At 45.9% G+C, this 16,520-nt stretch overlaps 1 protein-coding gene across 2 annotated transcripts in view; it reads left to right on the top strand.

The window, feature by feature from the left end:
* Window positions 1–16,520, top strand: part of LOC115459272 (arrestin domain-containing protein 4-like) — a 69,224-nt gene that overhangs the window by 20,573 nt on the left and 32,131 nt on the right. For both annotated transcript variants that reach the window (XR_003940247.1, XM_030189123.1), the window contains exon 3: window positions 1,520–1,667. Coding sequence is in view for 1 of the 2 variants with exons in the window: in XM_030189123.1 (XP_030044983.1) it covers window positions 1,520–1,667 (148 nt within the window). In the remaining variant the exon portion in view is untranslated. The remainder of the gene's footprint in view (window positions 1–1,519; window positions 1,668–16,520) is intronic.

Here is a 16,520-nt window from a genome sequence, read left to right as displayed (position 1 = left end):
TACAACTTAGCTTCCCAAAGAGCGATGTGTTGTTGTGTTCTAGGCCAATCCCCACCCCATTGCATTTTATTTTTTAATTCTGAGAGGAATAGCATATTGAACAAAAGATGTTTCAAGCATGTAGTTACCATACATAGTTCTTTTACAGAATATTAGTTGTATACACATAGTGGTCTCAGACTTTATAGTCCTAACTTTTGCAGGCTTCATTCCAATAAAGCAGAGTGATTCTTCACACCTCTGTTTAAATAAGAGTGCTTTCTTTGTACATAGATGCAACAAAGGAACTTGAAAAATTCACCCAACTCATTATCTCTTCTGACTGTAATAGACCTGAACGGGTGATTGAAAAAAAAATCTCAGTTGTAAATTGGATCTCTGAATGTTTGGTGTAAACTCCTACATGGTGTTTGTTGCATATATTTACTTCTTACTATTGCCTGGATTGTAGATTTTGGCAGATGGTGTTTGTTACTTATAGTTACTTCTTACTGTCGCCTGGATTGTAAGTTTTGGCAGATGATATTAAAGTGTGTTACATTTTAAATAGATCATTTTCAAGCTCTCTCTTCATCATGCACCTACAGGATTTTTTTTTAACTACTTATAAGAGAACTCTTAGCTTGGGAGTGATCATAAATAGTACTGACTTAGCCTGCTTGTCCATGGAGAAGAGTGGGTGACATACCCTCTCCTCTCCTCTCCTCTCACCTCACCTCAGAGTTCAAAATTCCCTTAAGTTATGTTAATTACTGCAGGGCCTCTGCTTATATGGTGTCTGTCAGTCATGAGCACAAAAGCTGATCATGTTCAGTTTCAGAGGAACATAAGTGAGGACATCTTCATATTTGATTCTCTTAAACTGCTATCCATGGGAAAACACCAGTTACAGGTAAACAACTTTGGTGTTTGTAGCTAGCTGTAGATATCCATTTGAATTTTAACTTTGAGACCAGTCATGGTCTGTATTTAAAGCAGCAGTGCATTTTAACCAGTTTTTCCCTTTGGGGTGCACTAAAACTGATCTTAGTATAACACCCTAAGCTTTTCATCTAACTTAAAATACATTGTAGGGGAAATGATTATTTGCACCTATCTGTCCCATATGCCTTTTGCTGTGTGCGAGATATTGTCAGTTACCCTGGCTGGCAGACAGCAAAAAAATAAAAAGGAAAGACAATAATATATTTATTTCTCATTAATATTTTTTCTTTACAGTAATGCCGTTAATTTATATGTGATTCCCTTCCAACATGAGAACAGCCTTAGATTGTAGGCTCTTTGAGCAGGGACTGTCTTTTTTGTGTATGGTGTACAGCGCTGCGTATGCCTTGTAGCGCTATAGAAATGATAAGTAGGAGACACTGCTTTTTAAGTTCTGGTAAACAGCTGAAAAGGAATATCTTCTGCACCTTCTCCAACTGGACTGTTCTAGCAGTATGCAGAGCTCATGATTGAAGTGCAAAGTGAGAATACACAGCAACAAACACTTAAATGGTTTTCTGCCCTTGTTTTTTAGGCCTTTGGTCACATCTTTTACTGGCAAGTATGGTCACATTCGGTACTGCTTGATTGCTGTCGTAGAGCAACCCTCAGCACCTCCATTTAGTGTAAGAAGAGAATTTAAAGTTGTCAGCCATATTGATGTCAATTCACCAGCTCTATTAGTAAGTAAACTTTGACTTTCATAGCCTGTTTATTCAAGTATGTAGATGGATGTCTGTATGTATATATTTGTAAGATTTCATAGGTAAAAGCATTCCATATGATCACCTGAAAAAATTTGTTTTTTTTTCTTTTGTAGAACAGTGACCTGTAAATTAAACAACGATAAGGTTTATGTTGATATTAAAGATTGTGTGTTAATGTTGTTTGGCTATATAGATAGAGATACATAAGATATATAACTTTTAAAAAAAAATTTAATTCAACATGTCTGGAAGCATTTACCTGTGACTCACTTGAGGAAAAAGCCAGTATATCTCTTATCTCCGGCAGGTGGATGGACAGATCTCCACTAGCTCCTGGATTTCTCTGTTAGGGGTGCTCCTGGCCCAGTTCTCCTGGGCAGTTGAGAATGGGGGTGGTCTAGCCTTTAATGGCACCAGCTATATGAAGGTATACCTGGTCACCCCAGGTCCCTTCCCCACCCCGGGTGTCCCCTTGCCACTGTCCAGTCAGCTTGCCCTCTTCTCTGCTCGGTGCCACTTTGCAGCTCCTATTTAAAAAAAAAAATTGTTTTTCAGACTACAGGACAATAGGACTGAGTGGGTTTGATCCCTGTTTGTGGACTATCTGAATTGTCTGCCAGCAGTGTACTGCTTTTTAAAAAAAAAAAAAAACACGATTTAAAAACAAACAAGAGAGAGTAAAACAGAGAAGCAGCAGTGTGTCTTGCACTGGGCTGGACTTGACAAGAGGAGAGTGGAGGACCGGTTCTGTGCAGAGCTTCGGTTTCTAAGGCTGTCCTTTGGGATTAGAGAGTTGCACGGGGACAGAAATCCAACCCATCCCCGCCCGTCCCTGCTGGAATCTTACCCGTCCCCACCCATCCCCACTGGAATCTTACCCATCCCCACCCATCCCCGCAAAAATTTAAACCATCCCAACCCGTCCCCACCCGTCCCCGTAAGAATTTAACCCATCCCCACCCATCCCCGTAAGAATTTAATAGTACATAAAAGAAAGTTCCAGTCAGCTCCCTCAGTCTCTTTCTGGATTTGAGCCACAGCACTGTAGGCAAGGAAGGAATTGAAGCTGGAACTTGGAACACTCTGGTGCACACATGTAAGATTTGTCTCTGATTCACTGGCAGTGTGTGCTGAGAGGCCGCCACATGCACGCGCCAGTAGGTCAGGTGACATCTGATTCTTGTGCCTGTGTCAGAGCTGAGGTCTGTGCACCAGCCTGGGAGCAAAGAGGATTAATAGTAACATAGTAAGTGACAGCAAATAGACCTGAACGGTCCATCCACTCTGCCAATATTCACACTCATGATCAATTCATCATTAAATCAACGAGTGTGATATTATATACTTGATTATGGTCTTTCTTTCGTGTTTCTGGAACAAAGACCACAGAAGTCTATCTGGCCCCATCCTTATGTTCCAACTGCTGGAGTTGCCATCGAAGCCCACTCCAGCCTATTCATGTTCTCATTTGTGGGACGCAGACCGTAAAAGTCTGTCCAGCACTGTCCTCATGTTCCAGCCACTGAAGTTGCTGTCTAAGCCCTTTCCAGCCCATCCTACACCAGATTGCCATGTATGAGACACAGAACATACAAGTCTGCCAGGTATCAGCTCTAATTCATCACAGCCAGAGTCACCATCTAAGTGTCGTCACTTGACATATCCACACACATGCAGCCATTTAAGGTTAGCTTTTATATAACTTCCATTTTCTAATTAGGGATCCTCTGTGTTCATCCCATGCCTTTTTGAATTCCGTCATCATTTGTGACTCTACCACCTCCTTAATGGAAGACTTTCCACATTTATGCTGTTAAAGCAAGGAAGAAGAGGAGGAGGAGGAGGAGGAGGAGACAGCACTCAAATAAATTGGAATTCGGTAGATGAGAGGCTGGTGCAGGTGCAGCTTACACTTCCACGGGAAGCCCACAGAACTGGTTCCATCCCCACGGTCCTGCGGGAACCCCGCAGAACTGCTTCCATCCCCGCGGGAACCCCGCAGGAACTGCCTCCCGCGGGGACGGAAGCCGTGCAGCTCTCTATTTGGGATGCAGCTGCTTGGTGAGTGTTCTCCATTTTTCTTTCGCACTGCACATCACAGTTGTGTCGACATGACAGCAGAGACTGTGAAGCACTGCTTGCTCGGCAGGCAGCGTCTGGTCTCTGCATGGGCAGTTGCTGAGAGTCCACCATGGTAGAAACTGTGGTGGTGGCAGAATATGACATCTTACATGCTCTTCTTCCCTGCAGTGTATGATTTCACCTGTGGCCACTTTGGCTGCGGAGCAGCTGTCTCCTTCAGGACGTTTGCCCTCCAGAGGCAGGGGCTTTGGACCCTGCTGTTCCCAGCCCCTCTTTGTTGACAGGGGTGGGTCCTTGGGAGTTGCCAGGGTAGAGGCTCCACTCTCCCCAGACCTTATTCTTTTGCTTCATCAGGCCTGATGAAGAAAGCTCAGCAACAGACTAGAGTTGCCGGGCTGTACACCCTTGCAGTTCCTACGCAGCCCGTGGCTCTGGATCCCCTGCTGAAGGGTGGTAGCCGGGCTCAGCTGTGTCTGAAATAGGGTCGCTAGCCCATCTTTCCCCTCCCTCTCCCATTGGGTCAGATCTGGCCCTAAGTGGGTGTCCGGTCAATCTCCCCTGGGGGAGGACTTGGAGGAGTTGGAACTTCTCCCTTTGGAACCTGACCATCAGGTTTTTTCATAAGGAGGAGTCGCCCTGTTTGATCGCGCATGCACTTTGGGCTCTCAGTATTTCATTAGATGACTCCCTAGCACCTGCCATGGCGAGCACCAGACATCCAGCCCATCCTTCCTGTTTCATGAGACTATCGAGGAGCTAATTGTGAAGTCTGCTCCTGGTGGCAAGGGCCATGGTACAACTGTATCCAGTTCCCCAGGCTTACTTGGAGAAGTTGCAGTTCCCACGGTGGACACGCTGGTTACAGCAGTCACCAAGAGGACTACCCTACATGTGGAAGGGGGGTGGGAGTATTGCCTTGAAGGATGTACAAGTTGGGAAGCTGGAGGTGTCCTTGAAGCAGGTCTTCGAGGTCTTAGCCCTTTTGCTCCAGGCCTCTATCTGCAACTCCCTAGGAGAGATGAACTCTTGCCACACAGAACAGCAGGTGACTGTCCTCTCGTCGGAAAGATTTTCCCTCCCTGGAGTCCATCCTATCTTATCGGGTGCATTGGCCATGAAGGCCCGGCGGCTCTTGTGGTTTCGACATTGGGCGGCTCACAGTGTCTTAAGCAGAGGCTTACCAAGCTCTCCTTTCAGGGGCATCTGTTTGGGGAGGACCTGGAGAAACTGGTCAAGGACCTGGGGGATTCTAAGATGCAGCACTTGCTGGAGGATTGCCAGAAGCTGGCATTCTGGGTGAGTGCAGCACAGCTGAAGTGGCTAGGGTGACTTTGCGGGATCTCGGGGCAGTTGTGCCCATCCCATCGGGGGAACAGGGCCAGGGTTACTACTACTACTTATCATTTCTATAGTGCTACCGGACGTACGCAGCGCTTCACACTTGAACATGGAGAGACAGTCCCTGCTCAGTAGAGCTTACAATCTAATTATGACAGACAGGACAAGTAAGGGATAAGGGTTAGGACAGACAGGACATATCAGGGATAGGGGACAGTTGAAGGTTTAGGTGTTAAAAGCAGCATCGAAGAGGTGGGCTTTTAGCCTAGATTTGAAGATGTCCAGAGACGAGTCTTGGCGTACCGGCTCAGGAAGTTGCTATTCAATCTATTTTGTTTTGCCCAGGAAGGAAGGTTCCCACCCCAGTGGTTCCCAAGAAGGAAGGACTCCCCTCTCTTCCCCCCCCCCCCCCCTCCTTGTTGGACCTCAAGCACATGAACCGCTTTTAAGTCCAACATTTTAGCATGGAAATGCTGTAGTCTGTACTGGCAGCCGGGAACATTTCTCTCAGCTCTGGATCTCAAGGAGGCGTACTTGCATATTCCTATTTAGCCTCTGCACCAACAGTTACTTCGGTTTGCTTTGTTGGGTCATCACTTTCAGTTCCAGGCTCTTCCATTCGGCCTGGCGATGGCACCCAGAACTGTTTCCAAGGTCATGGTGATGGAGACCTTCCTCCAGAAGGATGGGATTCGGTCTACCCATACTTAGACAACTGGCTGATCCAGGTGTGTTTGGAGCACAAAAGCCAGTAAGCAATTGGGTGGTAGACAGCTGGCTGATCCAGGTGTGTTTGAAGCACAAAAGCCAGTAAGCAATTGGGTGGTGACTTGCTGTACTTGTTCGGTTGGGTCATCGGTATGGCTAAGAGCCATCTCTGTTCCTCCCAGACTCTGAAGTATCTGGGAGTGCGATTCAGTACAGCCCAGGGCATGGTATTCTCTCGGGTGACCAAGCTGCAGGGTCAGATTCGTGCTCTGTATGGGATGTAGTGTCCCCAGATGTGGGACTACTTGCATACGTAAAAGTGCTGGAGTCCATGATGGTGACCATGTATGTGGTTCCCTGGTTGAGGGCGCACGTGCACCCATTGCAACACCCCTGCCTGAATCATTGGTCGCCAGTCTTAGCGGACTATCAGATGTGGCTCCAGTGGACCTAAGCATGCAGTGGTGGCTTCAGGAAACCAATTTATGGAAGGGGGGTGCTTTTGGTGTCTCCGCAGTGGATTCTGGTGGTAACAGCCACCAGCCTGTTGGGCTGGGGGGGGGGGGGGGGGCGCAGTGGCCCATCAATCATTTGGAGCTCTGGGTGGTGGCCAGAGCATTGGAGGCATTTCTGGGTCTGCTTCAGGGCTGGCCTGTCAGGGTGCTCTCCAGCAACATGATGGTGGTCAAGTACATCAATTGCCTGGTGGTCACGCACAGCTCTAGCTGCAGAGGTACACTCGCTTTTGTACGTGGGTGGAGCACAGCTCGCAATGTGGGCTGCAATCTCAACGTGCAGGCAGACTTCCTCAGCAGGATATCACTGGACCCACTGGAATGGGAACGTTCCCTGGCAGTGTTCCACTGCATCACGGAACTGTGGAGAGTGCCATCCATGGACCTCATGGTGACCCAGGGCCTATGCCAAGCCGTGATTGAGAGCTCAGATCCAAAGGACTGGACGTGCTTATGCAGCCCTGGCCAGCAGAGGACCTGCTATACGTCTTCCTACTATTGCCCCTCATAGGTCAAGTTCTTCACTGGATTCAGAGTCATCGGGGCCTGGTAATTCTAGTGGCTCCAGATTGGCCCAGGAGGGCCGATCTTGTCTGGCTGCTGGTGGATGACCCCTTCGACTGCTGGTGGATGACCCCTTCCACCTGCCAGCAGTTCTGGATCTCCTTTGTCAAGGCCCAGTGCCCATGGAGGAGCCCTCCCGCTTTGGTCTTAAGACCTGGCTCTTGAGCGGTCTTGTTTGGGGAAGAAAGAATATGCGGACAGAGTGATCACCACTCTGCTGCAATCATGTAAGCACTTGACTACTGCTTAAGCAAGGGTTTGGTGCACTTTCAAGGCTTGGTGCTCCAGGCAGGATGTGTTCCCAAAGACGGCCTCCTTGACACACATTTTGGAGTTTTTACAGGAGGGGCTGAAACAAGGGCTGGTGTGTAGCTCGCTCAGGGTTCAGGTGGTGGCCCTGACTTGTTTCCGGGATCAGGTAGGGTGTTCCTCCCTGGCTTCTCACCCAGATGTGGTGCTTTTTGTGAGGGTGGTTAGCAGTCTCAAGTTGTCCCCTTCCCCCCCCCCCCCCCCCCCCCCCCCGCCGCCTGCCTCGTCTGGACTGGCACCTTAATTTGGTTCTCTGTGACAGTTGCAACAGTCTCCTTTCGAGCCTTTGAGGAAAGCATCTCTAAAGAATTTAACTCTTAAGGCAGTTTTTCTCATGGGCATGGCCTCTGAATGTCAGAGTTGCAAGCTCTGTCTTGGGATCCTTTCCTCTGGTCTTTGGAATCTGGGTTGGACCATTTGTTTGTGCTGATGGTGGGACCTTGGAAGGGTCTGGCTGCCTATAAGCCCACCGTGATGCGGTGGATCCAGGAGGCGATCATGTCAGCTTATGTGCTTGCAGGTCGGCAGGCCCAGAGGGGTTTGTGGACGCATTCCACTTGGGCTGCGTCATCCTAGGCTGAGTAGCGGCTTTTTTCTTTGGAGGACTTTTGTCGGATAGCTACTTCCTGTCTGCATTTTTTTTTCTCTAAGCATTGTTTGGGTGCAGCTTGTTTTGGAGCAACAATGCTTTCCGCGGGGTCGACTGATTCACTCCCCCCTCCTTCTTTCGGGACTACTTTGGTCCCATTTGTTTCTGGATTCATCTGCTGCTGATGCTAAGGAAGGAAAAAGTGTCTTACATGATTATTTTCTTTCCTTATATCACAGCAGATTAATCCAGCATCCCTCCCTATTGGCTGTGTTTTTTCTTTGCTTGTTTTCCTTGGTTAGTCTACTGTTGGGCACATGACAACACCACTTTTGAACTTGGAACAGAAGAAAAAAAAAAGTTTCACGTATTTTTCTAGGATAGTTACAGGATCAGAGGCAACATGACTTTACCAAACGAAAATCTTGCCAATTGAATTTTATTGACTTTGGGTGACCAAAGAATTGGATGAAAGACGTGCTTTAGATGTAATCTACTTGGAATTCACAAAGCATTTGATATGGTCCCTCACAGAAGACTCATGAATAAGCTGAGAGGACTGAGCCTTAGGACACAAAGTGGTGAACTGGATTGGAAACTGGTTGACCGACAGGCGGCAGAGGGTGATGGTAAATGGAATCCGCTCGGAGGAAAAGTAGTAGTAGAGTGCCTCAGGGGTTGCTGCTGGGGCTGATTCTGTTTGTTATATTTTTGAGGGACATTGCTGAACAGTTAGAATGAAAAGTCTGCCTTTTTGCAGTAGATACCCTGGAGAGAGTAGAAACCATGAGAAGGGATCTCGAAACGTTAGAAGAATGGTCAAGGGTCTGGCAGTTAAAATTTAATCACAATGTTTTAATATTGAGTTATCAACTTAGTTTAATAAATTTTATTTTAATTATATAAAAAACCCTAATCTATATAAATAAGTCTCACCTCAAACATTCTGAAGCTCAGCATTCTGAAGCTCGGGGAAACACTGAAGCCCTGCACTTAGGCTGTCAGCAACACTCACTGTCACTCATGCACCACTCACTCTCACTCATAGACCCGCCCTCAGCCACGCCCCTTCCGCACATAATTCGCAACCCCAACGTTCTAATGAAGCTGCCACTTCCGTTTTTAGGTGGCATAGATCGGAATTTCTCCCCATGAGTGTCTGCCCCGCCCTCGCGTCACAACGTGAGGACGTTGAGGGCGGGGCTATGACACTCAACAAATCGCCAGTTCCACCGCACTCCGACGCTCCGCCCCCCCCCCCCCCAGGCCGCACCTGTCGACGGCGGGGATATGCGAATCACCCCTTCCACCCCGCTCCGACACTACACCCCCCCTTCCCAGGCCACCGAATAGCGAGTTCCACCACCCTCCGACACTCCATCCCCCAACATTGCTTCCCTTCCGATCGCCTTCCCTCCCTATGTCCCGCCCTCCCCGACGTCACATTACGGCATGTCGCGCAACACCGGCACACAGGCAGGGAAGGAGATCCAACGGAAATGTTCTTCTGCCTGCACCGCTTTCACCCAGGTGACAGGCGCTCTGCTTTCCGCAAGGGACGGGGGCGTTCAACTGGACGGGACAGCACGGGTCACGAGTTGCTCTCCCAGGCGCAGAGGGAGACACGGGGTGTGCACATCGCGGGGTGCAGCACAGGACACTTGCTGCACAGGGCTGGATGCAGGGGGAGCCAGGGGACAGCTCAGCTGCTCCATATTGCTGGATGCAGGGGTGACGACGCTTGCTGCACATGGCTGCATGGAGGGCACAGAAGGGTTGCTCGCCATGGCTGCATGGAAGGGACAGGAGGGTTGCTCCACATGGGTGAATGGAGGGGAATAGCTTTGCTAGCACCCGTTTCATTTTTTTTCAGAAACGGGCCTTTTTTTACTAGTATTTATATATTGTAAAAATCAAATATATAAATCTTTTAAATCTTTTCGTTTTTGGTGTTCAGTATATCAGTGACACCATGCCATATACTTAAGGTAAACCCTCAGAAATGAATCAAACACTCATTAGCCATCATAGGACTGCCCTCCCTGCCTGCTAAACTCTAAAATGTCTTCCAATTCTACAGCGATTTATGTTGAATTCAGGTATTGATAGTGGCGGTGTACTTCTCCAAACAGAGTGTTCTTTAAAAACTGGCACTAGCCGGACATAAAAAGACTTGGAGTTCAGAGAAAAATGACGAAAATGGTATGGAATTTGCGTTGTAGGACGTACGAGGAGAGACTTACTGACCTGAACACGTGTATACCCTGGAGGAAAGGAAAAACTGGGGTGAGATACAGACGTTTAAATATTTGAAAGGTATTAATCCGCAAACAAACCTTTTCCAGAGACAGGAAGGCGCTAGAACGAGAAGACATGAATTGAAGTTGAAAGGGAGCAGACTTGGGAATAATGTCGGGAAGTATTTTTTTCATAGAGAGAGTGGTAGATATCTGGAATGCCCTCCCGCGGGAGGTGGTGGAGATGAAAACGGTAACTGAATTTAAAAAAGCATGGGATAAACAAAGGAGTCCTGTTTAGAAGGAATGGATCCAAAGAAGCTTGGCACAGATCAGGAAGTAAAACTGGTGGGAATCAAATGCAGTGCTGGGCAGACTTCTGTGGTCTGTGCTCTGATTGTGGTTAGACAGATTTAGCTTCAGAAGTTGGAGAACAAGGCCAATGCTGGGCAGACTTCTAAAGTCTCTGTCCTGATGTGGCTGAATAGACTTGGAGGGGCTGGGAGGACAACTTCAGAAATTTTAGAACAAGGACAGTGCTGGGCAGACTTCTACGGTCTATTCCCTGAAAATGGCAAGAATAAATCAAGACAAAGTGGAGAAACTAGATCTACTACGAGAGGGGAAATGCAGCAACAGGGAAGTACCGTGATCAACAAGACACTTCCAAAAAACCAAGGAGACGGAAAGTAGAAAATTGTTCTTTAATGGTAGATAAGACGCGACACAGCACCATGTTTCAACAAACAATGCCCGCCTAAGGAGTCTGTATGCAATGATCTCTTGAAGGTGAAACCAATTCAAGTCTTTAAAAAGACAGGATGCGATTGCATGGACAGAATGCTCTGGATTGATGTAAGGTGAGTGAATGCCAAATGAGAAATCGCTGTGTCGTCAAATTTTCTACTTTCCGTCTCCTTGGCTTTTTGGAAGTGTCTTGTTGATAATGAATAAATCAAGACCAGTTATACGAGTATCACATACCATACATAATGAGTTTATCTTAGGAAGACTGGATGGACTGTACAGGTCTTTATCTGCCGTCATCTACTATGTTAGTATGCGAGATGAGAGGTTGTCTTAGGACATGGATACAAATCCACTTATTGATTCAGAATTAGAGGGTTGTCTCTCTGTTAAGCTTTGGGCCAGGCATTTTGTTTGTGGTGGCTGGAACAGAGGAGTGCAGCATAGCTCGAGGTTTGAACAGGCCATCCCGGTGGATGTGGGGACCTTGGAGCCTGTCTCTGTGGGCTGCCTTGGTAGATGATGACATACTGGCTTTCTGAGGAGCTAGCCATGCTATAACACTGTGTTGAATTCAGTATCTCCATCTGCTGGTAGACAGACACAGTCGACTTGTTCCTAGATTCATCTGTGAATAATTTTCTTTCCTTTATCAGGTAAGACATATATTTTTCCTTCCCATGCACAAGACCCATTTTTACTGTAGCTGGAAATTGGCCAATGTTCGATTTTCTCAATTAATGGCCATGTGCTAATGTCACCATTAGCGTACAGCAAACACAAAGAAGTGGGAAATAAACCAGGCTAACCAGTGACAAACAAGGAAACTTCAGTTGATAGTGGACAGTTTATTGGTAGAGACTCGACACAGTACTGTGTTCTCGACTGGTAGCCTGCATCAGGAGTCTTTAGTAAAATGCAACAACATCAAATGGTCAATGACCATAGATGTCAGAAAATGGAACAGTGTGGTCTTTAAAAAGACCTTTATGTGGAAAATGTGTGGATTGAAAATTGAGCTGACACAGCTTCAAACAGCATACAGCCATTAACAAAGATCAGTGTGTGAGCACCTACTCACCTGTTTTATAGGCGGTAAGGGGGCTTGCATGCTAATCCTGTGCTACAAAGTGCACAATGTAGCCGCACTAACTGATCAATGCAGAAACACCCCCTCTATGGAGACAACTTTTAAAAATTTTAGCACGCAGATTGCACACACAGATCTCAAACTTTCCATAGGATGCCAGAGCACCGGTAAGCCACTTTAAACTGTGGTAAGTGTATGCTATCCATTAACTTTTAGGTGGCCAGCATAATTTTTAAAAAGGTTAGAGGTAAACCAGGAAATGTATAGACTGGCAAGCCTTGACATTGGCACAGGGCAAAATGTAGACTATTTTAAAGAACAAAATTACTTAGGCATGTTTGAGTCATTTACTATACCATCTTACAGAATAACCACCAAAGCAGTTTACATTGTTAAACTGGAGAAGGAAAGGAAATACAGAATCTAATAGTACAGTTGAAGAGAAAACAAGAAAAAAAGAGAGAGATCAGAACCAGGCTTCTGTCACCGCCACTGGCCACCTCATGAGGCTACCTCTTCTGGGAATGCTTGGATGAGGAAATCAACCTGACCTTGAATTTTGGGAAGGACATTTCCACCCTAAGGGTTAGTAGTAAGGAATTCCATAAATAAGGGGCTAGATAGAAAAAGAAGTCTGATCAATAAATGCATATTGAGTATGGTAGACTGATGGAACAAGCAAACCATGCTCAACACTAGATCTGAGGGACTGGCCAGTGTGAAGGGCCTTATGCACTAGAGTCGGAATCTTAAATTTAATATGGTGAGGCATAGGGAGCCAGGAATGATAAATTAAAAATGGTGTCCATCAAAACATGCTGCTGAGGACAAACAGATGGAGGTATTTAGAATTGTGTGAATTCTTTTTAAAGAAACTGAGGATATTTCAGAATAGATAAATTTACAATGATCTAATCTGGAACTGACAGACATAAAGGAGAGATACACAGGCAGGGTCATCAAAGTATGAACAGACAGTGAACGACACAGTGCATGAAAGTAAGACTTGATATGACTGATATGCAGTTCAAGTGACAGTTGATAGTCCAAGTGCATGCCTAAATAGCGAAAGAGTCAACTAATTAATTGGGTACCATGGATTGTAGGAAAAATTGAGGATCTGGAGGGATGACCTGTTACCCAACAGGTGACTTTTCTGAGAGTTGAATATAAGTCGATTGGCGTGTAACCAGTTGGTAGTAGCATTAAGACTAATCTTTGCATCAAAATTCAAAAGTTCCAGACCACTTCGTGAGAAATTACACTGGCTTCCTGTACAGGAGCGAATAACTTTTAAAATTTGCACCCTAGTCCATAAGATCCACGGAGCAGCTCCAGTATAAATGGATGCCCTAGTCAACTTGCCACCAAGGAATTCGTTTAGATCTTCTCGTTCATACTTAAACCTCCGTTACCCTGCGTGTTCTAGTCTCAAGTATAAAACCACATACGCTTCCACCTTTTCCTATATCAGCAGTCATTTGTGGAATGGAGTGGAGGAGTGGCCTAGTGGTTAGGATGGTGGACTTTGGTCCTGAGGAACTGAGTTCGATTCCCACTTCAGGCACAGGCAGCTCCTTGTGACTTTGGGCAAGTCACTTAACCCTCCATTGCCCCAGGTACAAATAAGTACCTGTATACAATATGTAAGCCGCATTGAGCCTGCCATGAGTGGGAAAGCGCGGGGTACAAATGTAACAAAAAAAAAAAAATAAATAAATAAATCTGTAAAAACAGTTCAAGATCATCTGACTTTCAGGAAGTCTCTCAAGACCTACTTGTTTGGCCAAGCTTACCCTAGAGATCTCATCCTGCCTCTGTGATTCCTGGACTCTAACTCCTATAAAGACCTTGTGAACTTAACTACTTCCTCGTAACCCTGTACCTTTACGCCACCCATATCACTTTCAATTTATTGTACTTTACTGTTTGTTTACTAAATGTTGTAAGCCACATTGAGCCTGCCAGCGGTGGGAAACTGTGGGGTATAAATGATATAAATAAAAAATAAATAAGACAATGCTGCAACTAGGAAAGATCAGGGGCTTCTGGATCCTGGTAAGATATCGTCTGCGTAATAGTAGATGCACATAGAATGTTCTGTGTAAGAGTAGCAAGAGGGGTAAAGAAAATATTGAACAAGAATGGTGCCAAAATGGAGCCTTGAGGAACTCCACAAGGAAATGATTATGGGGAAGATAGAGAAAATAGAAATTGAGAAAGTACGGCTGGAGAAAAAGGAGGAGAACTGGTTAAAAATGTTTCCTGATAGTCCAGTATCTGAAAAACCTGGTCAGCAGAATATCATCAATGAGACCGAATGCAGCTGTGCGATCCATTGAAACAACAAGGGTGACGTGCTCTCTGTCAAACAGTGTAAAAATCATTGAGTGATATAATGATGATTTATGGTCCGATCCAGTGGTGTGCTGGAGCCAAGAGTTGGTTGTTCTGAATTTTTCAACATTTTGCGAGCTAGTTGTTAAATGCCGCGATCTGTTTGCCTCTCCTCCCCTGACCCTCATGGTCCCGGCACATTCCTGAACTGAAGCCACACTGGTGGTCTAGGGGATGCTTCAGGGCAGGAAAGATCCCAGTCTTTCCTGGCTGCTGCTGGTGTTGACCCTCTTGCTGCCGAGACTTCCAGTGTGGACACTGATTCGCTAATACTGGAGAAAGTTCTAAAAGTGTCCCACCAAGTATGTTCTGGTGCCTTTCTTCTTCATCGGCCTTTTTTTTTTTTTTTTTTTTTTTTACGCAGAGCTGAGAGGATGCATTCACGTAGTCTCCTCACACTGTGCTCTTCAAAACTTTTTTTTTGCTATCATTTGTGCCTTTCTCTTCTTCCTTGTGTTTTTGTCTAGTTTCTCGGCTTTTTTGTTTGTTTCCTTTATTTTTTTTGCAAGTAGCTGTGCGGTTAAGCCACAGCCCTGACCTCAATTTGAGTGCTTCCCCTTTTTTAATTGTTCAAGATTGAGGAGTTAAGCCAAAGTTCTTTTTTCAACGTCCCATAAGGCTCCCAGTGGTTTCAAACAGTGCGCCAACTGTCGCCAGGTTATTAGAATTGAAAAATGAACTTGCAGAAATATTGTTGGTAATATGTAATTTATCTTTAAAATCAAGCATGAAGATTGGAGGGTGGCCAATGTAATGCCTTTATAGACCGTTGAGCCTGATGTGTGTGTCGGGCAAAATGGTACAGGCTATTAATAAAGAACAAAATTACAGAACATATTCAAAAGCTTGGATTTAGTGAAGGAAAATCTTATCTACTACATGTGGATAAAGGTGAGCTGGTCAATATTGTGTATCTGGATTTTCAAAAGACGTTTGGTAGAGACTATTTTATAAAGAACAAAATTACAAAGCATAAGACAAAGCCAACATGGATTTAGTGAAAGAAAATCTTGCCTCACCAATCTTTCAAGGGGTGAACAAACATTGGATAAAGGTGAGCTGGTTGATTTTTCAAAAGGCATTTGACAAAGTAGCTCATGAAAGACTCCAGAGGAAATTGGAGAGTCATGGAATAGGAGGTAGTGGTTTATTGTGGATTAAACATTGGCTAAAAGATAGAAAACATAGGGTAAATGGTCAGTATTTTCAATGGAGAAGGGTAGATAGTGGGGAATCCTGGGACCGCTGCTTTTTAACGTATTTTATAAATGATCTAGAGATGGGAGTAACTAGTGAGGTTAACATATGCAGGCTCATTTTTGAAAGAGGGACGCCCATCTTTCGACACAAATCGGAAGATGGACGTTCTCACAGGGTCGTCCAAATCGGTATAATCGAAAGCCGATTTTGGACGTCCCCAACTGCTTTCCGTCGCAGGGACAGCCAAAGTTCAAGGGGGTGTATCGGAGGCGTAGCGAAGGCGGGACTTGAGCGTGCCTAACACATGGACGTCCTCGACCCATAATGAAAAAAAAAAGGCGTCCCTGACGAGCACTTGGACAACTTTACCTGGTCCTGTTTTTCTTACGACCAAGGCACAAAAAAGTGGCCGAAATGACCAGATGACCACCGGAGAGAATGATGGCTCCCCTTACTCACCCAGTGGTCACTAACCCCCTCCCACCCTCAAAAAAACATCTTTAAAAATGTCGTGCCAGCCTCAGATGCCATACTCAGCTCCATCACAGCAGTATGCAGGTCCCTGGAGCAATTTTAGTGGGTGCAGTGCACTTCAGGTAGGCGGACCCAGGCCCCCTCCTACCTGTTAAATTTGTGGAGGAAACAGCAAGCCCTCCAAAACCCACCAGAAACCCACTTGTACCCACATCAAGGTGCCCCCCTTAACCTGTAAGGGCTATGGTAGTGGTGTACAGTAGTGGGTTTTAGGGAGGGGGTGGGTGCTCAGCACACAAAGTAAGGGAGCTATGTTCCTGGGAGCATTTTATGAAATCCACTGCAGTGCCCAGTTGGTGTCCTGGCATGTCGGGGACCAGTGCACTACAAATGCTGGCTCCTCCCACAGCCAAAGGGCTTACATTTGGTCGTTTCTGAAATGGGCGTCCTTGGTTTTCATTATCGCCGAAAATCAGAAAAGACCAAGTCTAGAGGCGACCATCTCTAAGGACGACCTAAATTTCAAGATTTGGGCATCCCCCGAAACGAAAGATGGATGTCCATCTTGTTTCGATAATG

This window comes from Microcaecilia unicolor, unplaced genomic scaffold (genome assembly GCF_901765095.1).
Source record: "Microcaecilia unicolor unplaced genomic scaffold, aMicUni1.1, whole genome shotgun sequence".
NCBI lineage: Eukaryota > Metazoa > Chordata > Amphibia > Gymnophiona > Siphonopidae > Microcaecilia > Microcaecilia unicolor.
This window is presented reverse-complemented; position numbering and strand designations above follow the sequence as displayed.